Source organism: Colletotrichum spaethianum, assembly GCF_022836535.1.
Source record: "Colletotrichum spaethianum MAFF 239500 DNA, contig07, whole genome shotgun sequence".
In the NCBI taxonomy this organism is placed as follows: Eukaryota; Fungi; Ascomycota; class Sordariomycetes; order Glomerellales; family Glomerellaceae; genus Colletotrichum; species Colletotrichum spaethianum.
Genome location: NW_026054777.1, coordinates 1,158,200 through 1,180,831, shown reverse-complemented (window position 1 = coordinate 1,180,831; position 22,632 = coordinate 1,158,200). Strand labels below are relative to the sequence as shown.

At 51.9% G+C, this 22,632-nt stretch overlaps 7 protein-coding genes across 7 annotated transcripts; 3 read left to right on the top strand and 4 right to left on the bottom strand.

Annotated features, from left to right (window-relative positions):
- Positions 1-3,040: 3,040 nt before the first annotated feature.
- On the bottom strand, positions 3,041-4,674 carry ColSpa_03757 (uncharacterized protein; the record flags this gene model as incomplete). Its single annotated transcript, XM_049269969.1, has 4 exons — positions 3,041-3,577; positions 3,601-3,783; positions 3,841-3,975; positions 4,240-4,674. The coding sequence occupies 4 exons, from the start codon at positions 4,672-4,674 to the stop codon at positions 3,041-3,043; spliced, it is 1,290 nt and encodes a 429-aa protein (XP_049125926.1).
- A 3,187-nt stretch (positions 4,675-7,861) lies between these two features.
- On the top strand, positions 7,862-8,527 carry ColSpa_03756 (maleylacetoacetate isomerase; the record flags this gene model as incomplete). Its single annotated transcript, XM_049269968.1, has 1 exon — positions 7,862-8,527. The coding sequence occupies one exon, from the start codon at positions 7,862-7,864 to the stop codon at positions 8,525-8,527; it is 666 nt and encodes a 221-aa protein (XP_049125925.1).
- Positions 8,528-8,657: 130 nt separating this feature from the next.
- On the bottom strand, positions 8,658-10,015 carry ColSpa_03755 (fumarylacetoacetase; the record flags this gene model as incomplete). Its single annotated transcript, XM_049269967.1, has 2 exons — positions 8,658-9,001; positions 9,061-10,015. 2 exons carry the CDS (start codon positions 10,013-10,015, stop codon positions 8,658-8,660), a joined length of 1,299 nt encoding a protein of 432 aa, XP_049125924.1.
- A 1,833-nt stretch (positions 10,016-11,848) lies between these two features.
- ColSpa_03754 (putative transcriptional regulatory protein) lies at positions 11,849-13,381 on the top strand (the record flags this gene model as incomplete). Its single annotated transcript, XM_049269966.1, has 1 exon — positions 11,849-13,381. One exon carries the CDS (start codon positions 11,849-11,851, stop codon positions 13,379-13,381), a length of 1,533 nt encoding a protein of 510 aa, XP_049125923.1.
- Positions 13,382-15,008: 1,627 nt separating this feature from the next.
- ColSpa_03753 (major facilitator-type transporter hxnP) lies at positions 15,009-16,715 on the bottom strand (the record flags this gene model as incomplete). Its single annotated transcript, XM_049269965.1, has 5 exons — positions 15,009-15,161; positions 15,240-16,224; positions 16,284-16,387; positions 16,440-16,461; positions 16,519-16,715. The coding sequence occupies 5 exons, from the start codon at positions 16,713-16,715 to the stop codon at positions 15,009-15,011; spliced, it is 1,461 nt and encodes a 486-aa protein (XP_049125922.1).
- Positions 16,716-17,537: 822 nt separating this feature from the next.
- Positions 17,538-18,488, bottom strand: ColSpa_03752 (putative kinase mug58; the record flags this gene model as incomplete). Its single annotated transcript, XM_049269964.1, has 1 exon — positions 17,538-18,488. One exon carries the CDS (start codon positions 18,486-18,488, stop codon positions 17,538-17,540), a length of 951 nt encoding a protein of 316 aa, XP_049125921.1.
- Positions 18,489-19,082: 594 nt separating this feature from the next.
- ColSpa_03751 (putative thiamine biosynthetic bifunctional enzyme) lies at positions 19,083-20,302 on the top strand (the record flags this gene model as incomplete). The annotated part of the gene is made up of 3 exons (XM_049269963.1): positions 19,083-19,344; positions 19,398-19,888; positions 19,943-20,302. The coding sequence occupies 3 exons, from the start codon at positions 19,083-19,085 to the stop codon at positions 20,300-20,302; spliced, it is 1,113 nt and encodes a 370-aa protein (XP_049125920.1).
- Positions 20,303-22,632: the final 2,330 nt, after the last annotated feature.

The following is a 22,632-nucleotide window of genomic DNA, read 5'->3' as shown; positions in this document are numbered from 1 at the left end:
CGTCTTATTTTCCCGAGGCACGTGAACTTATTGGTCAATTTTCGACTTAGGAATGTCAGTCGCAGGTCTTTCTTTGAATAACTGTGATGAAAACATCGGTTTCCTTCTCGCCGACTCCTCTAAATATCATCCACAATTAGTTCACACGTGAGGTGAATCAATATGCTTGCAAAAGACAAGGTTGGCAAAGTAAGCGATCAAGACCATTTCCTAATTCTTATGGCAACCACCTACACTGCACGAGATCAGAAATCGTCCTCGTATCAGTCGCTTGAGCTTCTATAACACTCTCTAAGACGCCAAATGCTGAGATATCTCCTTCCAGGTAAAAGGGATCTCCTGAGTCGTCAAAAAGTCTCAGGCGCTTTGCAAACGGGTTCACCCCCTACCTTTTTTTTCTTCCTCTTTTTTTTCATTTTGGAAGGTGTATCGAGGTGCTTAAGAGGCCATCCCGGGCAATTAAAGGTGTAGGTAGATAAGGCGGTGTAAAGCGGGGTATGACCGGCAGCCATCACATGGTACGCTTTTCTTTATTTCTTTCTCACCCGATGGAGGGCCGTCTTAGAGTATCGTTAGATTGACCGAGCGCCGAAACCAACCCCGATTATGAAATGAGATCACAGCAGAAAACAGACTCTACCAGGTCTTATGCAATCCCCATTGTGCAAACTACGTAACGGGTTTCTGCTTCAGATGTAGCCTAGCTGTCATTCAACAGGAGACGTCTCGGCAATCTACTTCAAAGCATGGCATAGAGAGCGTTTGCTGCGTGATGACCCACAACTCTTCCAGAAATTACTTGTCTTTTTCTCTTTTTCCACGCTTGAAGGTTCTGAGCGCGGACGAACGCGTGGGGTTCCCAGCTTCAGAGTTCACGGTCTGGCCTTCGAAACGTCTGACATCTAGTTTCCGCTGACCAAGATCAGTCTGTGCTTCGCAGCAAAACTGCAAGTGCAACTAGCATTCATTAAACAGGGAACCCACGGACGGACACGTCGGGGTAAGCGGGAGCTTTGCTACATGCACCGATGCTTACGCACCATGAATAGTAACTTTGGGCTGGTATTAAAACAGTTGTTCGTCCCAGGCCACTTGATCTTGTTGTTGGCACGCTTGGTCATGACTTGCTAGATCACACTCAACGGGATATTCGATTCGCCTTATCTACTCAGTCATCTAGGAGGGGCTACTTCTTCAGCTCGTAGGCAATGTCAGATCCGCTGGAACTCGAGCTTGATCGACCGAAACGGAACTCAAAGATGGTTAAAACATTTGATGACGAAATAAAGTTGGCGAGCGTCATCCAACAGCCAACCTCCTCGAGGAGCGATTTCGTCCGGAGCGAATCGTATGGCTCGTCACTCGGGGGAAAGATCTTCGACAAAAAGCTGTTGTACAAACTGGACCTGAACCTGATGATTTCCATGTTCTTTCTCAATTTCTTGTCGCTCATGGGACGAACGAATATTGGGCTGCTCTCATTCGCCAACTGCCCCAAGATCTCAAGCTTGACGCCATGAAGGTTTTCATCATGCTGACCATGCCTGCGGCCCCGTTGATTTTGTTCGAAGTACCGAGTAATCTTTTGATGCGGGTTTTGGACCGCAAGTTGAACTTCTCTTACATGTGGTACATGTGCCTTCTGGATGTTCTGCTTGGTGAGTACTCGCAGGAAAATCGACTCTCCAATGTGATTCAATACATCCTTTAACACACTAGACCAGGGGCTATCACGATCTGTCAGGGATTTGTCAATACGTTTGATCAGATATTGGTCACTCGTTTCTTCGTTGGGGTCTTCGACGCGGGTTTGATACCGGGCTGCGTGTTTCTCTGTTCGCTATACTACCCTCCGACTCATCTTCAGTGGAGGCTCGGTCTCATCACTGTGGCCAACATTTGCTCAAGCATTGCTGGAAATTTCTTGGCGTATGCCATTGCCAACATCAAGACCACCGACAACTTTCACGGTTGGAGATGGTGCGTTCCTGACCTAAGATAACAAGCCGCGCATCACTTTCTGATTGTTCTGATTGTTCTAGGATTTTCATCATCGAAGGCATCATCACGGTTGTCGCTGCGCTGCTATGCTCGGTGGCAAACGTCGGCCCCCGGAAAAAGCAAAATTTTTGACGGAAAAAGAGAAGAGCATCATCATTAATTCTGTGGAAACTCGCACAACTACCGTCGGCATATTGGCGGAGTGGAAGTTGTTTTTCACAAACCCACTGAACTATTGCTGGGCAGCTCTATATTGCTTCACAACTACAACGGCATACTCAGTTTCTATCTTTTCGCCATCATTCGTCAAATCTTTCCGTCCACAGCTAGATGCAACGGAGATCCAGGCCCAGATCGTTCCAATATTTGTGGTGGCCGCCGTGGCTTGTTTGACGACAGCCTATGCAGCCGACCGCCTCAACCACCGCTCTGCCTTCGGCCTCATAGGGTTTGTCTTTACAGTCATCGGCTACGCTATCTTGCGCAATGAAGAGCGTGAAAGCTCAAGTGTCACGATGATGGCCCTTTACTTTATCGCGCTTGGCACTTACATAACTCTTCCAATGATCTGGATTCTCACCATGCAGAATCTGCAAACTCCATTTCAGCGAGCGATCGGGAGCGGCTTCGTGATTGGGGTTGGAAACACCTCCAGCTACATCTCAGCTTGGATCTTCAAAACCAGCGACGGACCATTTTATCAAAGGGGAATGACTATAAGTATGACGTTGGTAATCATCGCGTTCGGCATTCTCTCAGGCACATGGGTGTACACAATAATTCATAACAACAGATTGGACGCAGAGGAAAGATTGCATCCATCTGCAACAGGGAGCAGAGGAGGCAAATAAGGAGAGGATTTAGGTATAAGGCATGAAACACTAAGAAGTGTAAGTAGGTAGAGCAGGCAATCATGTATGTCCGTCCATGGGCAACGGATAACGCTGGCATCGTCTTTGGGGAATGCGTATGAAGCTCAGAAGGAAAATCATCAACTATTGTAGGAAGGTTCGCAGAAGCACGAGCTATTTCTCGCACGTCATGACACTGTATCTACCACACCTATTTTGTTGTATGTTGTGCCGCCAATCCACTCCCATTCCACGATCTCAACCTTATCATTACTCCTCTGCACCAGACCGTATACTCTACCAGCCGAGTTAGCAGTTATCTTGACTGGCCTGTCATCACCCGACATGGTGGAAATCTCCCCCGCGTTCGACCATTCTCCTTCATTATACGTTGTCAGCACCGGCGGTTTATTTGCCTGTGTCGCTAATACGTGCATTACGAGATTGGTGTTATTATATCCACTTGAAAAAGCCGTGATTGTAGTGTTTGTTTCCAGTGTCGTGGGTAACGTGTTATTAGTCCAGTCGTTGTCGTTTGTCAAGGTCAGCTGGGTAAGTGACCCTGACTCAGTGGTGTAGAAGAGGCACATCCTCTTGGTCGACTCCTTGGTGTAGACAGGGATCAGAAACAACCCAGTGCCCTCCGCGGGCTTTCCAAAGTCGGTCGATATGCCAACTGCCACCCAGTCCGTCTTTCCCCAGTCCGGCGGAGTACACGTAGAGTGCTGCTGGAGTCTTGATAGATGACCAAGTTGGAGAGGTATGAGTCGGGGGTATATATGCCATTGGAGAGGAGCTGTGAATTCGGGCTCGCAGTAAACGTGTCCGAGACTCCAGACTTGTCCCAAGTCATTCCATAGATAGGATTGCCGTTGATCTGGCCAGCAACTTGGTTATCATCGTTCAGATAGTAGATGCGAACGTCGCGGGTCTGCAAGTTTCTTGTTAGGTGAAGATGAGCAGGCGATGGATCAAAAGGGAAACTTACGGTATTGCTGTGCCAAAATAAACTATTGCTAATCGGAGTGCCCGCTTTGACATTGCTATCCCTATTTGCGATGGCTGAGGACCACACGTTTGTACTCGAGTTCCACGACGACATCATGAGATTTTTCGAGCGAAGCTGGTAAAAGACCATGTGGTTGACATAGCCATATGCATCGGTGAAATTGAGGGCGCCAATGTTTGTACTCGGGAGTATATCCATGTCGCTCGTCGTCGAGTTGCTGGAATCGCCGTTGCTGTCACCACTGCTGTCGCCGCTTCCGCCGTTGTTCCCATCGCTGCTACCGCCTCCGCTACCGCCGTCACTCGACCCGCCTGACGAGCTGCTCGATTGTTGTGAATTGTTCTGCGCGGACATGGCGCCACCAACACCTCCTCCGACTGCTGCGCCGACAACAATAAAGAGCGCTATAGCCAGAACGACCCAGAAGACCTTCTTCCGCACACCGCATATTGTTCCGGGATTGTTCTGCTCGTGCTTTTCGTCCGTTACGACCTCGGGCGGATATTGGTCTTTCGATACGTAGTATCCGGTCTCGTGTAAGCCTTCGTTCTGGTATGAAGGGTTTTGGTATGTTGCCGCAGGGCTGCCGTCCGTCGGTTGAACGGCCTGCATCATCGAGTAGTCGTGGCCATACTGGTGGCTGACTTCCGGGAATTCGCCGCCGCTATTGTGAACTTCGGGCAAATTGTTCTGATCGGCCACCCGAAATTTTGCAAAGTCGTCCGCGCCCCATTCACCTCCGTGCCCTGGTCTGCTATCGACCTCGAGGCCACCATAGTACCCTGAAGCCGCATTGTTGTTCGAGGTGGTCATATTGAGGCGTTCATAGTCCGGTCACGGAGTGAAACCCATCACAATACCGACATGAGACGAAGAGAAGAGGCTAATGGACATCATAAGACGAAAAGGGCCTAAACATTCAGGGGACAAAACTACTAGGCTGCAGCGGTTTGGCGGAAAAGCTTGTGGATGCTGCTCTGGGACTTTCGCTCTTTGGTCATGCAGGATCGTGGTTCAGTGGCGCCAAGCGACGGTATGGGAGATGAAGGATCTAAATCCCTGTCTAGAACGGCTGTTCATTCCTTGTTTTGGATAAGCGCTGGTTGCCCTGTCTCTAATGGATCGAAATCCCGCGAATAAATTCTCTATCAGTGGTCGGTTTTCGGGAAAACACACGCTGTGCCACCAGTGAGCTTTAGCTGCAGCGTGCCTAGGATGAACCAAATTAAAAATAGAGGGTCACTGGCGAATAATCTTCGGTGCCTGAAAGCCGCCAAGGGGGTCTGAAATCAACTCATGATTCCTTTTTCCCTTACTTAAGCCATACCGTCGTCGCATCCTTTAACGTCATGAAAATACCCGCCAGTATTTACAAGTGAGGCCTGTTGAAGATTTAGAACAAGTCTTTAAGGCCTCGAATGACGTCACAGAGATTTAAATCATTTGATCGCAGTTTCCGACTTGTAGACCAAACTCTTCCTTGTCAAGGGTAAAGCCTGAAAGATTGGATCGCAAACACCTATACGAAGATTGTTGTGTGATGAAAGATGCCAGTTGCGGCTCGCACCAACGAGACATTACACGCCACGATCCTGGCATCAAGCGCGGCGTGTGCCGGAATTTCCATGAACGAGCAAAGATGCAAGGACGGAGGGAGTGTGAAAACGGCATGTGGCAGTATCTCCAACTTTAGTCTATCGTGTGTTGTTTGATCATGGCATGTGTAGAAAGCTGTAGTTGTTTTCTGGTGGTAGAGCGCTCCGTATACCGGTCCTGAAGCGCTCAGCTAAGATTCGCACTTCGGTCTTTCCCCCAGTAGCCGTCCAACCGCTTGAGTGGGGCAAAATAGTTATGAGGAAGATTCGCCATGTAAGGCTGCAACGTCTCGTGTACTTCGTCTACTCTTCTTTATCCAAACAATAGAAACAGCATGTGTTTATAAGGTATGGTTCTAAGGTAACTGATAAGACGTTTCTACTAGTGAGACCCAAAAAAAAAAAACCAAAAAAAAACCATCGACTTGATGAGCAGGTGGAAAGATTAAGGGTGTGTTCGTCTATCTATGTAATGAGAAGACGATCGCCTGATTATGCAGTAATAACGTAAGCAGACCTAGTCATACAAAGATGATGGTGGGCATATGAATGATGGACATACTGTGTTTTCTTGCGACGATAATGTGACCTAACAGGGTTTTATGCCTGCAAGCTTCAACAACCCAGCTGCCCGTTAATCCCGGTTTGCGGGCTGTTACTACCTCCGATCGCTGACCCGACCTACTCGATCTTCGATCCTAGGTCAGCCATCAACGATTCGTACACTCTAGTGACAGTGAGGTATTCAACGAACTCTTGTGCAATATTTATCAAAAAATGTTCTTCTCAGCAACCAAATCCGCAACGGCTAATTCAACCGACTATCGGACCCATCTCTCTAAACCCAGCCCTCACTATGGCCTCCAACATGCAAGTTGTCTTTGTTACGGGTGGTAAAGTGATGCCGAAATGCTCACTGAAATTGCTCCTGGCTAATTAAATTCAAACCAACACCAGCGATGGCTACGAGGTAACCAAGACTCTGAAACAATCCTTTCAGGCCGATGAACTTCTCATGGGCAGTCGCACAGTGACCAAAGGTGAAGAAGCAATTACGAGGCTCCAGCAAGACGTTCCGCAGTCCGCCTCCACCGTGAGAATACTGCAAACCGATGTGACGTCGGATTATTCCCTGAAGAAGGCAGCCAAAACCATCAAGACCACCTACAGACGTCTCGATGTTCTAATCAACAACGCCGGTACCTCGTTTGATCGCGAAATGGATAATGGCTAGATGTCCAACCGAGAGGCGTTCTCACGCATGATAGAGACCAACGCGACTGGGACTCACGTCCTGAGTTCACTTGTGGCGCCCTTGCTGATCAAATCGATGACACCACGTCTGCTGTTCGTTTCGTCCGGCACGTCTTCGCTGTGGAACACGTTGCGCCTTGATATCTCCGATCTCCAGCTGATGAATACGTCGCCGGAGGCCGGCTGGCCTAAAAAGCCCAATGCCATTTCTATGACAAGCTACCGTATTTCTAAGGCCGTGTTGAATGTGCTTGTGCGGCACAGGGCCCGACTATAAAAGAACGATGGTGTCAAGATCTGGGTCCTGGGCCCTGAATTTCTGACGCATGTCGCTACTCTGTATGATTTCTTCACAAATGAAGCGATGGAACTGCCGGAGTTTGAGAAAGCGCTACGCTGTAATGGACAGTTGGAGGCCATTATCGAGACGACGGTCAAGCATTCGGTTTGGGAGATAATTGACCCCACACGTGTAGACTGGCGCACTTTTTAGTCGTGATGAGAATAATACCATGGAAACTGTCTTATGTACAGGTAAACTTGTATTCATCTACCTTGATGTTTCCGACGCGAGATCATAACGGCGGAACAAAAGCTTCAAGTCGGTGGTCTGGCAAACTTTGGGAGCTTCCGAAATTCCGCCCTGGGAAGCAAGCCATTACATTACCTAAGAACAGACGGGTTAATTAATTACGAATCACAAGGTTCAATTGACAATACAGTGCCGTGTCAAAAGTCTGAAAACCCCCGCATCGGAAGTGCACCACCCAAACCACCATCCCATCGGTTTTCGGACTTTTGACATGGCACTGTAATTCTTGCGCCCTTGACCCCGCAGCCACCATGCCGTCAAGACCCGTCTTCCCCGCATGATCCTCTCGAGTGCATGCAGTAGCCTCTCAGCCCAAGCGCTTCCTCCTTCGGCAGGGGAAGGCTAGGAGCGGTTGTTCCGTACTCTTCGTATTAGTGCAGTAATGCAATGGCTATCTGTCTTGACCGGGCGGAATGCCATGGTCTGGTGTATTTTAGCCAGCGGCCGACTTACATAAAACGGAGCTCGCGTCCAAAAATACGTCTTCAAATCCTCTGCCAGTGAAGTTTCACACCTGGTCCGTTCACATACTAGTCGACAGCGATAGTTGGACGTCAAGATGACCGACAAAGATTATATCCTCTACTCCTATTTCCGCTCCTCTTGCTCTGCGCGTCTGCGCATTGCCCTCAACCTGAAATCCATTCCTTACACCATAATCCCAATCAACCTCCTCAAAGACGAGCATCTCTCCTCGTCCCACCGGGCCCTTAACCCCTCCGCCACTGTCCCGCTCCTCGTCCATCACTCCGCCACAGACTTCAAAGTAACCCAGTCCGTCGCCGCGCTGGAGTATCTTGAAGAAACACATCCCTTCTTGACTTCTCTTCTACCCCAAAACCCCAAGTCCCGCGCCGTGGTTCGCAGTCTGGTAAATATCATCGCCTGCGATGTCCAGCCCGTGACCAACATGCGCATCATGCGACGAGTACGAGCGCTGGGTGGAAATGCGGAACAGTGGAACCGTGAGCTGACGGGAGATGGATTTTCCGCATATGAGGCTGTAGCGAGGGAGTGGGCGGGACGGTTTTCCATGGGTGACGAGATTTCAATGGCGGATGTGTGTCTGTTGCCGGCTTACTGGAATGCCGAGAGGTTTGGTGTGGACTTGAGTGGCTACCCAACGATCAGGAAAGTCGTGGAGAATTTGAAGGATCATCCGGCGGTGGTGAAGGCACATTACTTTAATCAGCCCGACACTCCTGATGATCTCAGGACCAAGTAGAGCGCTACAACATGAACTGTTTACGCCGCTGTATTACATTTCACTTTTTTACCGGACTTCTTGCAGGATTCAATCTATCATTGATGGAGTCGAATTTACCATGTCTCATACGTGATTACCTTCTGTGCGACTAGAAAAGCTTCAGAGCTTCCTCAATCTTGCCAGAAACCTCACCGAACCCAACCAGTGCACCCTCCTGACCGCTCCAGCCACGAATGATCATGGTATCTCCATCTTGGAGGAACTTCCTCTCCTCACCTCCATTTAGTTTGACCGTCTGCTTACCTCCCTGCGTCTGCTCGAGAATGCTTCCCTCAGTGCCGGATTCGGTGCCTGATATGGTTCCGGATCCAAGCAGGTCGCCCGGTCGCAAATTGCAGCCGGTGATGGTGTGGTGCGCAATCATCTGCGGCCACGACCACAGTAGGTTCTTGGAGTTGGTACGGCTTATTGTCGTCTTGTTTCCGCTGGCAGCTATAGTTGGTGCATCAGTATTTGCATACGTGCGACTAGGTTGGAAAGATGCGGCTTACTGATGATGTCAATTTCCAATTCCACGCCCAGGACATTGTTCTTCTTGCTTTCGCGGAGGTAGGGCTGAAGCTCTGTCTTATTTTCGATGCCCGCCGTCTTGCACCCATCAAGGGCATCCGCTAGCACGACCCACGGGCTGATGCTCGTGCCCAGGTTCTTGGACGTAAAAGGGCCCAAAGGGACGTACTCCCAAGCCTGAATGTCTCGGGCACTCCAGTCGTTCATGAGCACATAGCCGAAGATGTGCTCCTCGGCCTGATCAACCGCGACGGGCTCTCCAAGCTTGTTCTCGCGGCACAGGAACATACCCATCTCCAGCTCAATGTCGAGCCTCTCGCAAGGCGCGAGGACAGGGACCTTTGGCACCGCCTTGGGGTCCTTGAGGATCTGTCCCCAGGGTCTGCGGATCGGCGTGCCAGAGATGACAACACTGCTCGCGCGGCCGTGGTACGCGACGGGAAGATGCATGTAGTTAGGCTGCAGCGCCTCGGCTGGGCCGCGAAAAAGAACGCCGACATTGTACGCGTGGTTCTTGCCGGCGTAGAAGTCGGTGTAGTCGCCAATGGCTAGGGGCATATGGTTCTGAATCTCGGAGAAAGGAATGAGCGCTGCTTTACGCAGCTCGGCGTTATCTTTGAGGAGGCCCACATGTGGTGTGTTCTCGCTGAGGATGGATTGAAGGTACGTCCGCACTTCGCGGTGGACTGGTCGACCCAGAGCGGCGAACTCGTTCAGCGTGGGCGAGGAGAAGACGGAAACATGCTCTTGAATAGAGGGCAGGGCGTGAAAGCCACCGGCCTTTGCAAAGGCTTTGAGGTCCAGAGCATAGTCTCCAATTGCGACGGCAGGGCGATGAGTCGGGTCCGACTTTGTGGAGATAATGCCAAAAGGAATGTTGGCCAGCGAAAAATGACTCTTGGGGGAGACAGAAACCCAGGATTGAGAGTTTGACATTGTAACGGCCGGGTTTGGGTGCAATTGCTTGGTTGGGTGATGGTACGAAGCAAATGCGATGATGGAACAGCTCCGAGATTTGTTTGAAGCTTCGAGAGCTCTCAGGGCCTCAGTCTGAGGTCATTCTTGTTTGGAATTGGAGCATTCCGCAATTCCGCAGCAAGCCGAGCGGATAGGTCAAGAAACCGGGCCGCCGCGGAATCGATTGCTCGCTGCGGGGTAGCTCGGCGCCGTGGCGGGGTAGGCCTTTTATTGGAGCAAAGCCGCAAGTAGGCGATGGCACGGTTGATTTTCCGCTGCAACACTAAATCAAACTCGATGTTGCAGTACGGCCACAAATGCCTTGCGGCATATACTTTGTTCCGTCATCCGGCAACAGGCGTTGACAGCACAGGCTGGCTTTAAAAATAGAGGTTTTGTTGCGACTTGGACAGTTCCTTAGCCTTGCTGGCCCCTCGGATGAACTTCTGTTCGCAGGGGTTGTGATGATCGGTGCCATCAATCGGAGCTGAGGCTCAATGACCGCGTCCGAGATTGGCTGGTGATCCGGCCCCGAGCCCGGATCTCTGAGGTGGTGCGGTGCAAGCACGGGATCCGAAATCGACGAGATTAAGGACTGAGGGCTCGCGGCGGGTAGATCAACGGCGGCGTCATTGTGTTCCGTGGCCTTTGAGCGGAACCAAGCCTGGATGTCATTGGGGGTTCGCAGAGGCAGACTCTCCCACTCCCTGACACGGTCAACTTTGTTCTGCCTTGGTGTCCATGCAGCCTGCGGAAGGAGTGCGGGCGAGGCTGCCAAAGGATAGGCTGGACCGTCCAGAGCCCCAGACAGGACTTTGAACAGAGCGGCTTCAGTCTCGGCGAGTCGAGTCTCTAGTTTGTTAAGGTATCCGTTAGGAATACCTCTGCAAAAGTTCTGTAAGCACGACACGCAACACACGGACAAGGCGAGGGCGCACCTTTTGCTCTGCTCTGGATATTGGCATCTTCCCGGCTCGTGACTGCATTGGAGGCAAAACGGTCTGCGGGGAACGTAAGCCTCAAAGCCTTGGCCCAACAGGGCCCCTCTTGGGGTGGTCGTGGGGCCACTCACAGCTTCCTGTCACACTTGCAAGGTGTTAGCCAACGGACATGGTAGTATTTGCGACAGGAAGAGCTGGACTAACTCTTCGTTTCCTCTGTCGACAAGACTCGCAAGCAATGGGGCTTCTCAAAGCATTACCATCGCCTCGGTCAGGGCTATTTCGAGACATCGTTGAGAAAATCAAGTCTTGGATCGATATGAGAAACTAATACCGTCTCTAGGAGGCCAACAGGGCCACTATTGCCGTCGTCTCGTCCCTGGTCGAGGATCTGCAGGCGTACGAAGCTGGTGTTGAAGAACAAAAGTCCATGAGCCCTGCGGGGTTTTCTTTGTCCGCCGGGATCCACTTGCCGGAAGGTGCCGTGTCAGTTGCCCCACTTCGACCGACCTCGCCCCGGTCCACGCGTAGCAGCGCCTGTTTTCTTGTCTTGCAGCTACATACGATACTGTTTTTTTCCCCCTTCCAAATATGCTCATGTCCATCATGTTGATCGATCTAACCCCAATCTTGGCATTTTCGTCCACGCACGTCCGCCAATGACCCAGCTCACGTCCTTGCCCTCTTCCTGAAGTCTCTTTCTGTGCCTCGGACATTTCGAGGCTCCAAAGCCCGCATCACCCTTACACCTTTTTTTTCTCCACATCATGCTCAGGGCCCCCACCGTCTCTCGAGCCGTCCACTGAAGACGACCCCGTCCGACCATCCCTGGATCATTGTTTCCTTCCATCACTCTCCTCCTCATTCCCGTATGGAGGCTGTAGAGTCGCCCAATGCCACGTCCGAGTCTGGAACCCTCAGCCCGGCACACTTCACCCACTCACGCAAGCGAAAGCACTCGGGGTCTACGGACCGTCCCACCCGCGAGTATGGGTTGATGCGAGACACGGGCAAGCATGACACCGCTCGTTTCGTCGGCAGTGGCAGCGGTATTCACTTCATCCGGGGTGTTTATGTGAGGCTCGCCCGCAAGTCTGCTCTCAGGACTTCCCAGGCCAACAACATCAACGACCTAGTACCTGGCGAAGATGACCAGCTGCAACGTGAGACATCGTCTCGTGATGGCGACGAGCGGAATCTCTGGCAGGACCATGAGCTTATCTTGGAATCTGAGGGCGATGATTCCAGGCCTTCGTTCGAGCAGCTTGTCGAGTGGTCCAAGAGCTACTTCGAAGCATGGCATCCGACGCTGCCCTTCCTCAGTGCCCCAGATGTCCTGGGTCTCTTTGAACAAGTCAGTGCGGCTGGGGTAGCTTCCCTTGGCCACCTTGAACGGTCGATTGTCAAGTCTATCTTGTCCATCTCGCTGGCTGATAGTCGCCAGAGGGCTCCCTTTGCTCAGCCGGTGCCGAGCTCTCTCGTTTTCTGCACAGTCGAGGACGCAATGTCAGCCTCACAATTTGCTCTGTACCAGCCAGCATCGATCCAGACGACTCAGACAGCGCTCGCTATCCAGCTGTTTCTTGTCTCTATGCTTCGACTCAACTCGGCATCCCGACTTGGCGGCTTGATTGTTCGCATGGCCTTCCACCTTGGGCTTCACCGCTGCCCATCGAGATACCCCTTCTTCACCAAAGAGGAGGCCCACATGCGCCGGCGCGTGTTCTGGTGTATATACTGCACAGAGAGGTTTCTCTGCCAAGCTCTCGGTCTGCCTCTAGACATCCGAGACGATGATGTCGATGTCTGTTACCCTGGTGAAGAAAGGCACGGCGCTCTATCTGACGGCGAGGACAGCCGGCTGCAATTGCTCACATACCTTGTTAAGCATGCCCGAATACGAGGCCTCATCTTGGAGTTGAGGAACAAGTCAATACACTCCAGGGATGATACCGCAGATCGCTCGAGCTATGTCCAAGCCGAACTAGCAAAGTGGTCCAATGAGATTCATGACGCCGTGGAGGACGAACCGACCCAGGAAGAGAGCGCTCCTCCGCAACCCATATCCTCGGGCCATAGAGTCTTTCTACTGCTTTTGAAGTACGAGTCCATGATCTCCCTGAACCGGCCGATGATGACTTCAGACCCCGCGAGCCCGGCTTACTCCGCCGGCTTGCAAAATTGCATATTCGCCGCCAAGTCGATTTTCATTGCCTTGAAGAGGCATCATAGCCAGAATAAGATCCCGACCGACCCGGCTAGTGCCTGTTTACTGGAACCCATGCTTCAGCCATCTTTTACATGGGCAGTTTGGATCAGCGCATTCATCCTGATATACGCCGCCTTCGAGAGGCAATTGCCCTTGGCAAGTGCCCTCAAGTATGTGTCCTTTCTCTCGATGTAGTTGATTAGGCTAATCCCACGTCACGCAGACACGTCGAGTCTGGCAAGGACATCTTGCATCACATCGCAACCCGGAACACATCATGGCCCGAATACTGCCTATCCGCGATTGACGAACTTACTGCGGCTGTGCGGGAGCTGTCAATCCCGCCTAATCCGCTTCGCCGTCACCCAAGCACGGGTAATCCGGCGCAAAATAGCCACTTGCGTCCCGATGTCGGGCAGTCCGCACGACCAAGTAGCAGTTCAAGCAAACCCAAAGCTTCTCAGCCACGATCCCGATTCTCCCCCTCCGTTGCTGCGTCTACAGGCCGGCCGGATGAGCAAGGCCTTGCTAGACACGACTGCACCATATGGCCCCAGCACAGCCAAAGCGATGGAACATCAGGGCCAGGTGACCCGTGTACCGGGTGGCCCTCACAGGCGTCACCGACATCAGGCCTTTCGGTTAACGCAGGATGGACCGCCAGCACACCTGGGGGCCAGTCTGGGTTCCAGGCGCCGGTTCAGCAGGACTCTCCCGATCTCGATGCCCAACCGTTTTCTATATCCTTGGCTGCAACTTCTTTTCCCTCAACATCAATCAACGCTATTGAAAATACGCCCGGAGAGGGGCAAGAGTCCATGGTTTGGTATGATCAACTGTTTGCCAATTCTTTCGGTGCGATCGATTACCCGTTCTTGGCTGCGGCGCAATTCGATCCGTCAGTGGACCCTACGTGGTCTTATTTGAGATGAGAAAAGCCCATGATCATCGATATAAAAAACTTGGGTCTTTGCGACCACCAACTTCAACTTGACCTACTGACTATGTATGATTCCCCGGTGTTGTACTAGTGTTTGGGTAGGGGGGCCACGCGTTTAGGCGTGAAAAAGTCTGGAATTCTTTTGGCAACGCAGAAACAGCCTCTCAAAAGATTATTAACTACGGTACGACGGAATAGATACCAGGTTTGGGCGTAGAGCGTCCTTTGAATATATGGGCAAAGCAGATGAGTTTCGTTCTGAGGTGTCCTGTCACGGATTCCATCCTCGGAGCTTCTTAGAAAGTGATGAATACTGCCCAACGAAATCGCGACGTACTCTAGAAGCTATCTACTTCCACTTCCACGCGCGTCTTCCTGGCATTTCTCTTTGGATATGGGGCAGCTTGGGTCTATCTACATGGCTCTTTGGAAAATGAATGAGGCCATGGTCCCAGCCCATCAACTGGAACGACTTCATTACCGAGAAACACTGCATGTATGACTCATTGAATATCTTGCCCTCTCCGAAAGTCTTTATCCCACTTCTCATTCTTTCCTTTTGATATTTCAAGGCCTAGATGGCCCAAGAGATACAACAGGGACAAGAGGAATAATGGAGCGAGTGAAGAAAAAAGCTGTGAGATGAGCATGGACCTGGAAGGTTGGGATGAAAGCGTGAGAATTTCAGGTCGGTTCTGTTAGTTGTCACCCCTCAAGGCACATGAGAGGCACGATAGGAGCTTGAGCATGAAATCTTCTTCCACCCGTTGCAACGCTTCGTATCATAATGAATTAAATGCTTACTAAGCGCATATCATATTCCAATTCGTCTTCACGACTGCCAAAGTTCCGTATGTACGTAAGCCATGTTCGTCCCTTTCACTAATAGGCATACTTGGTGCCGGCTGACCCCATCTTCTTGTTTGTCTGAATAAGCCAAACGCGCAGTGCCCAAGTCCCAGCAATGCAAGCAAAAGCAAAGGCAGCATTGCTTGCCATGGCCGTCAAATAACGAGGTCCGTCGCTTTTCGGATACTGCAAGATAGAGAAGTCAACGTTAACATTTGAAAAAGGCTGGAAAAAAGGGTAAAGAGACTGTATAAGATAGCATACCAAGTAAGCAGTGTAGATGTACGAAGCATTGGCAACGACGTTGACGATGGACAAGCTGACTGCCTTCTTCTCCTGCGTAGAGCCCAGAGTAGCGGATACCCAGCCTAGGATGCAGCTATTCACTGCATATGCTCCAGAAGCAAACAGGAAACATGAGACGTAGCGCGCAGCGGTGTTGAGTGTCGCACAAGAGATGACGAAGCCAACAATGGCCATGCTCATGCACATAGTAATGTGCCACGTGCGTTCGTTGTACTTGCCAGAAGAAATACCAACAAAGTAGCCGAAGATTCCAGAGATCAGGTAAGGTGGGCAGGTGAGGACTAGAGTAATGGTGTCGTTGAAGCCGAGGGAGCCAACCACTGTGGGAAAGAAATTGTTGAAGGAGCAGGCTGAGAGATGCATGTTTTGAATAAAGCATAGGAGCCAGAGGCGAGGGTCGCGGACAGCCTGCATGAAACCAGCCTTGGCGCCCTTGCTCTCTTCAAGACCAACAGTATCTCTGAGCATGCGCTCGTGGGCAAGCTGACGCTCCTCTGGTTTCAACCAGCGGGTCGTTAAGGGGCTATCGGCAAGGGTGAAGATGCCGATGATTGCGATTCCGAATGTAAGGCAACCCTCGATAATGAAGAGCCACTGCCATCCATGAAGACCATGGTTGCCGTCAACAGTGTTGAAGACGGCGGCGGCTATCAGACCGGAAAAAGAAGTCGCGAAGATGTTACCAGAGTATAGAATCGACAGTCGCGTGGCTATCTCCTTGCGAGTATAGAAGATTGAGAGCATGTAGATAGCACCCGGGTAGAACGGTGCTTCGGCGACTCCGAGGAAGAATCGGACGATGACGAGGTGGGTATAGTCCTTCGCGAGGGCAGTGCAAGCGGAAACTACAGCCCATGCCATCATACAAACTGCCATGTAGATAGAAGGTCGGACATGCTTGGAGGACATGAGCATGTTGGAGGGGATTTGCATGAGCAGATAGCTATGCAAGAAGGTGTCAGTCAGAAGTCGTAGCCTGCCTAAGTTACGGAGAGGACCCACCCAACAAAGAGGATCGAGATACAAGTATTGTACTGAGAGCCTTGTAGATCAAGGTCCTTCTCAAGGCCATCGAGACGGGCTTGTGCAATGGCATTTCGGTCGAGCTGTATTTCATGTCAGTTTGGGTTTCTGCCGACTCGTCCGAGTGAAACGCACATAGTTCAAGAAGTACATGCACCTAAAATCCATGTCAGCGAGAAAGATTCCCACAGCATTGCTTGTGCCGTGAACCTACCAAAGTGTGGGCATGATTCTCCAGTCAAGCTTCCTGACAAGAGCAATCTCCTCTGGGCTTGTCTTGGCTACAGCGCCAGAGTAATCGGCGCCAGGCTGCAGGACTCCACTCTTTTCGTCTTCGGTCGATACCTCAACGAAGTTATCGTTGGGCTTCGACTCAAGATCGACGTGCTGTTGTTTCTTCTCGGAGGCCATGCTGGCTTGAAGACTGATGCCTTGATGGGTTCAGACGACTGATAGGAAGGTACCAATGGCGAACTGAGCAAAGTAACGACAAGAGACTCCTGAGATCTGTGACTTGGGAAAAGATGAGACTGACAGGTGCCAGGTCCCTTCTTATACCTGGATCGTCCTGTCTTGCCCCAGATTATCTGTGCTCAGTCCGGGGTAACTCCACGGGGTTGTGTTTAATCATGCTAGCTTTTCCATGTCAGAACCTCGCCGGCTCCTCTCTACTCAGATATTTCCTTCAAATAACGACCAATGGCCCCAACTTCCCCGGACCCAGACTAGCCCCAGCGGACAAAGGAACTACCGGGGTACTTGGGGTATGATTGCGGGGGACGCGGGGGAATAGTATGGTTTGCTAGGTTCTCGTGCCCTGGTTATCTCTATTGAGGAGGGGAAGGTCACGCACTAGAGGCATAAGTTCGTCTGCATTGGTACGGCTGAGGCTATTTGACGGGGCCTCCGCGTAGACTGTTCCTTTCTTACGGGTCTGTGGGGGCATGCCGGGCCCAGAGACATGGGACTGACTTACCCCGGATACCTGAAACCTCGATTACCTGACGCTTGTACGTTGGCCTTTGTATATTCTCGGTGCGAAGGTATCCGTGATGTTCGAGGTAAGAAGCACCTGGAGGCATTGGAAGCTCAGCTAGAAACAATGACAGTCTGTCAAATCGTCCATGATTTGTTGAATGGTTCCGTATCCAGCTCATTGCTACAACCAATAGGATGATGCAGTTCTTACACCTGGGATGCAAAGCGAAACGATTGATGACTTGCAATTGCCTACTACGCCTCACAGACGCTTAGAACTTTTCGATTAGAGTCTAGAATGACGCGAACATGACATTTCTTCCAGCCATCTTGTTCCGGGAAAAAGGACTCATGCGTTAGCCTTTCTAGGTACAACTCGTAAGCGGGCATGTAGCCCTGAACAAATCGTACAACCTCCGCATCTGTCATACCCGCACGTTTCTTCTCCCGCATTGCTCTCTCCTGATCCAGACGCCAGTGGTAGACGTTGACTAAATTGTCTGTGCTGAGGTGAAGGAATGCGTCGAAGCGCCAGGGGCCCATGAAGGTTTCGCAATACCTCTGCAGATTTTTATTGATGAGGAGAAGATGGTCCAGTTGATGGGCTGCCAACGTCGTTGTGGAAAGTTGAGTATCCTTGGAGTTGTTAATAGTGATATGCTCCTTTGCTTTCCTCCATTTGTCCTCGACTGCAAGATCCGAAAGAGGCTGAAATCCTAGACACCACCCTTCAAAGATGAGAACCTCCAAAGGTGGGCTCCGGGGTACCTTTTCCCACTCCTCCACAGGAACCCTGCCACCCTCACCACTGAACAGACTCTTATCGAATGCGGGCCATTTGATAGATCCGGAACTAGCCTCTGCTAAAATTTTGTCGAAAACGTCATCGAAGAAACGGCGGGCCAAGTCCTCGTCGTGTGTACCGGGCTGCCCGCGGGTACGGAGGAGACCGTTTCCTGGATTGGATTCCCGTAACTCTACCAGCTTCTCATGGTCACGGTAGAGATCGTCAAGTGACAGCGTCCTTGTGTTGATGCCGTATTGCGTGTTGAGTGCGTCTGTGAGAGCCGTAGCCCAAGTTGACTTGCCACTTCCCTGAAGGCCCGAAAGACCCAGAATGAATGGCCTTGGAGACTCCTCTCTAAACGACCTAATAAATGGCAGGACTTGTTGTATCACAGCATCCAAAGCTGAAGTGTCGATCATATTGAGAGCATGAGAGGTCCAACCTCTTCACCACTTCTGTTTGGAGGAATGGAGAAACCAACTTCAAAAGTCCGAGCCCGCAGCCTCCAGCACTACTCGAGGCGGGAAACATGTGTTCATATCTCTACAAACGCGAGCAAGACACGTCAAAACCTTTTTTGAACTAGATGGGGGATCCAAAATTGCTGCATAGATGACTCATTATTCGTTGGTATAGTTGTGGACATAGCCCATGGCCTCCAGGTGATGCGGTGGAGTTGACTTTGTCCGCGGACGTATCTTAACAAGCGGACAAAGTCAACACCGCCCCCGGACCCCAGATCGCCGCCTCCACCACCAAACCCCAAACCACGAACTCCCGATATGTGCGGCCCATACCCGGAGATGGTCCGCGCTGAAGACGGAGATCTAGCCGTTGTCGGCGAGCGTCAGACGATTACAAAAGACAACAACTTCACTGCGATTTCATATACCCTGTAATCTCCATCTTAGCCTTTGAGAAGAAAGACACTCCTCCCCGCTTCAACCCATCATCTCCTCGCAAGTCACCTTGAGACATCCACTCAACCTCGAACCACCCCAGTACCCAACAAAATGTCGCCCAGCGCACTACCCGCTCAAAATTCCTACAGCATCGCCTCCATGGGGGCTGATGGCATCGGCCCGGAGGTCGTCGAGGCTGGTGTTGAGGTCCTCAAGGCTCTCTCCGACACCCTTGGTACATTTGACCTCAATTTCACCGACTATGACTGGAGCTCTGAGACATACAAGAAGACGGGCAAGTACATCCCGGACGGCGGTCTTGAGCAGCTCAAGAAGCACGACGCCATCCTCTTTGGCGCCGTCGGTGCTCCAGGTATGTCACTCTACAATCACTTTAACCCAATGTGTGATACTAACAAAACACAGACGTTCCCGACCACATCTCCCTCTGGGGTCTGCGATTGGCAATCTGCCAGCCCTTCCAGCAGTACGCCAACGTTCGCCCCACCCGCGTCCTCCGTGGCACCCAGTCTCCCCTCCGCAACTGTGCCGAGGGCGATTTGGATTGGGTCATCATCCGTGAGAACAGCGAAGGCGAGTATGCCGGCCAGGGTGGCCGTTCTCACCGCGGATTCCCTTGGGAGACTGCCACCGAGGTTTCCATTTTCACTCGCCACGGCGTTGAGCGCCTGATCCGCTTCGCTTTTGAGACTGCCCGCAGCCGTCCCCGCAAGCTCCTCACATTTGTCACCAAGAGCAATGCTCAGCGCAACGGCATGGTTCTCTGGGACGAGGTCGTCTACGAGGTTGCCAAGGACTTCCCTGACGTCTCCCTCGACAAGATGCTGGTTGACGCCATGACCACGAGGATGGTCCTCAACCCCAAGAGCTTGGACACCATCGTCGCCACTAACCTGGTAAGTGCAGTCTTCTCCGGAATGCCCTGACGCAACCGCTGAAAAGTAGCCCAGCACGCCGACATTCTGTCCGACCTGGCTGCCGCTCTTGCCGGGTCCATTGGCATCGCCCCAACTAGCAACCTGGACCCTACCCGCACGAACCCGTCCATGTTCGAGCCCATCCACGGCTCCGCCTTCGACATCACCGGCAAGGGTGTCGCCAACCCCGTCGCGACCTTCTGGACCGCCGCCGAGATGCTCGAGTGGCTCGGCGAGAAGGAGGCCGCTACGCAGCTCATGGAGTGCGTCGAGAACGTCACAGGCAAGGGCATCGTCACGGCCGACCTCGGCGGCAAGGCGACGACGAAAGAGGTGACCGCCGCGGTTGTGGCTGAGATCAAGGCTACCCTTGGGAAGGGTAAAGCTCAATAAACCATTACAGAAGGGTTGACGGAACGAGGGTGGAAGAGTCATGCATGAGGAGGTTTCAAGTCTATATGGGAGGAAGCAATGCGAAAGAGTATAATACCAGCATCATTGGATAGATGTACAGACGATTCCATACAAATGATTTTCAGTTCCTGTTTATCACTCATAGATGAAGATCAGCAGTTTTGGGCTCCTACTTTGATAATTGATCATCTCGTGGAACAATCCTCTCCAGTCTTTCTTTCAGATCAAAAAGACTCCCTAACGTCGAGTACGGCTTACCGGTTCCGACGGAAACGGTTATCTTTGTTCATACAATTCGCTGTGTTCTACCTTCTGGTCAACGTCCTTGCAATGCTTTACGAGCTAGTCATCCATATAGAGGGGTTGCCGATATAAGAGGTGAAATATACATAGACAACCAGGTTATGACTGATTTCACAGTTGGGGAAAGAGAGGCAACAGTAAACCTCCAAACGTTTTAGTAGCAATTCATGGAGAAGTTCTTGGTGACCAGCACAGTTTGAATAAGCTGGTTGCTTTTTCGACGGACCGCTTTGGTGAAAGAGTCGATGGGAGGGCGGTAGTACCAGTTTCACCCCAAAACTGGTACATGGGCCTTGTTGTTTTCACCGTGGCTTTCATTTGATGGAGTTTTCTTTCTTGTGCTTCAAGGAGAATACCACGGCGGGTCTGCTGCCTTTGTGCTATGATAGGGACACGATGCAGATGCAGCCGTCCTCGGTTAGTTGTCGGTGAGCCGGAGGTAGGCTCTCGGTGAGCCAGCTGTAGCTCGGGCTGGAGTGATGCGGTATGTACTCGTTTAGCCTGGAGCTTACCTAGTTTAGCAATGTCATGCTGACCCAACTGCATATTTGACCGATCTGGAAATGCATGGAAAAGAGCGAAGGGAAGCCGGCCGGCCGAACTGCAGGTCCGGACGGGACCGGATTGGGAGCTTTGGCCGTCGGTGAAGGCTCCCGAAAAAGAAAAAAACGCAAAAATTAAAATCGGAACGTCAAACTCGCCGAATCTACCCCCCAAGCCCCCTAAGCGACGTGGCTGGCGACTTGCCTCGGCACGGCATGGAGAGGGGAGCGGCGGCGGCGGCGGATGGCGTCCAATCGGGGGAACATCAAAGCTCCATTTTTATTCTACTCTGGTACGTATATAGTACACTACATACCTACATAGCACTAGGTATGGTACGGTATGTGTGGTGCCTCGGGTCGCACACGCATGCTGCAAGCCCCTCGATAGGCGATGATTAGTCGCAGCAGCCAGGCCAGGCCCGGGTCTTACGCACCCGCGGATTGCTAAGCCCGACTATCTCTGGAGCCTCGAGTTTCACGAAGGCGTTTCTAATCCTGACCTGGGAGCGGCATTGCACATCCATGACCCGCCGCTAACTCGCCTCGAGCCCACTGCGACCCTCCTTTTTTTCCCCTTCCGAATGGAACGTGGAACGGCGAAAGCTCAACGGTCAAGACCCCTAGCAGCTGTCTCCGTCCCCGGCGTCCGTCCATCGTTCCCGCCTGTCGCTTCGCTTCGCTTCCAGACGATCAGGGTCCCTTGGGAGCTGCCAATGCCGGCGCTGGGTTCTGGAGAGAGTTGAGGTTGACAGCAGCGAAGCGTCGCAGACTGACAGAAAGCCCACCCAGGCTGAGAAAGCAAACATCGGTGTCGCGTCGACTCCGCGTCCCTCATACCTCGGCATGGCGTCATGAATGATTAATCACCCCCACCACGGGAGCGAGACGAGACGCAGCAACCCGCTCCTGGCATGGACGCACTTACATACCTACATACCTACTGTTCCTAGTCTAGGTAGTTCATACTTAGGTACTGTGTTTTTGCTATCAGCCAACCCGTCAGCCAGTCAGTTCCTGGACCTCGGTGCGACCCAGGGCGTGTACTATGTACGAGTACGACTGTTGCGTGTGCAGGCATCCCAGCCCGAGCCCCAGCCCCTCCTTGCGTACAGGTCACCCTAGTGAAATATGTCCGACTCCATGCTACCTACTCGGGCGGTCTCTCCGGGGAAATCGGCCGCTACGAATTGTGGCCGCTCCTGCATCCCACCAGAGAAAGCTACTAGGCAGGTATGTACTATGATGGAAAACCTTCTTCCACATTGTCTGTGTGTCTTGACACGGCAAAGACACCTCCAGGCGTCATCCCTACTAGTCTGTGCCCCGTGCGCCGGAGAACATTCCTCGATCGTTCGTCGAGTCTCGGAGCTCGTGCGGGCCAATGTCCCTCTTGGTCATCCTGCTCCGGCGCGGGGCATGAAGTCATGACATGAGCCAAAGGTAAAAAAAGGGTTGAGGAGT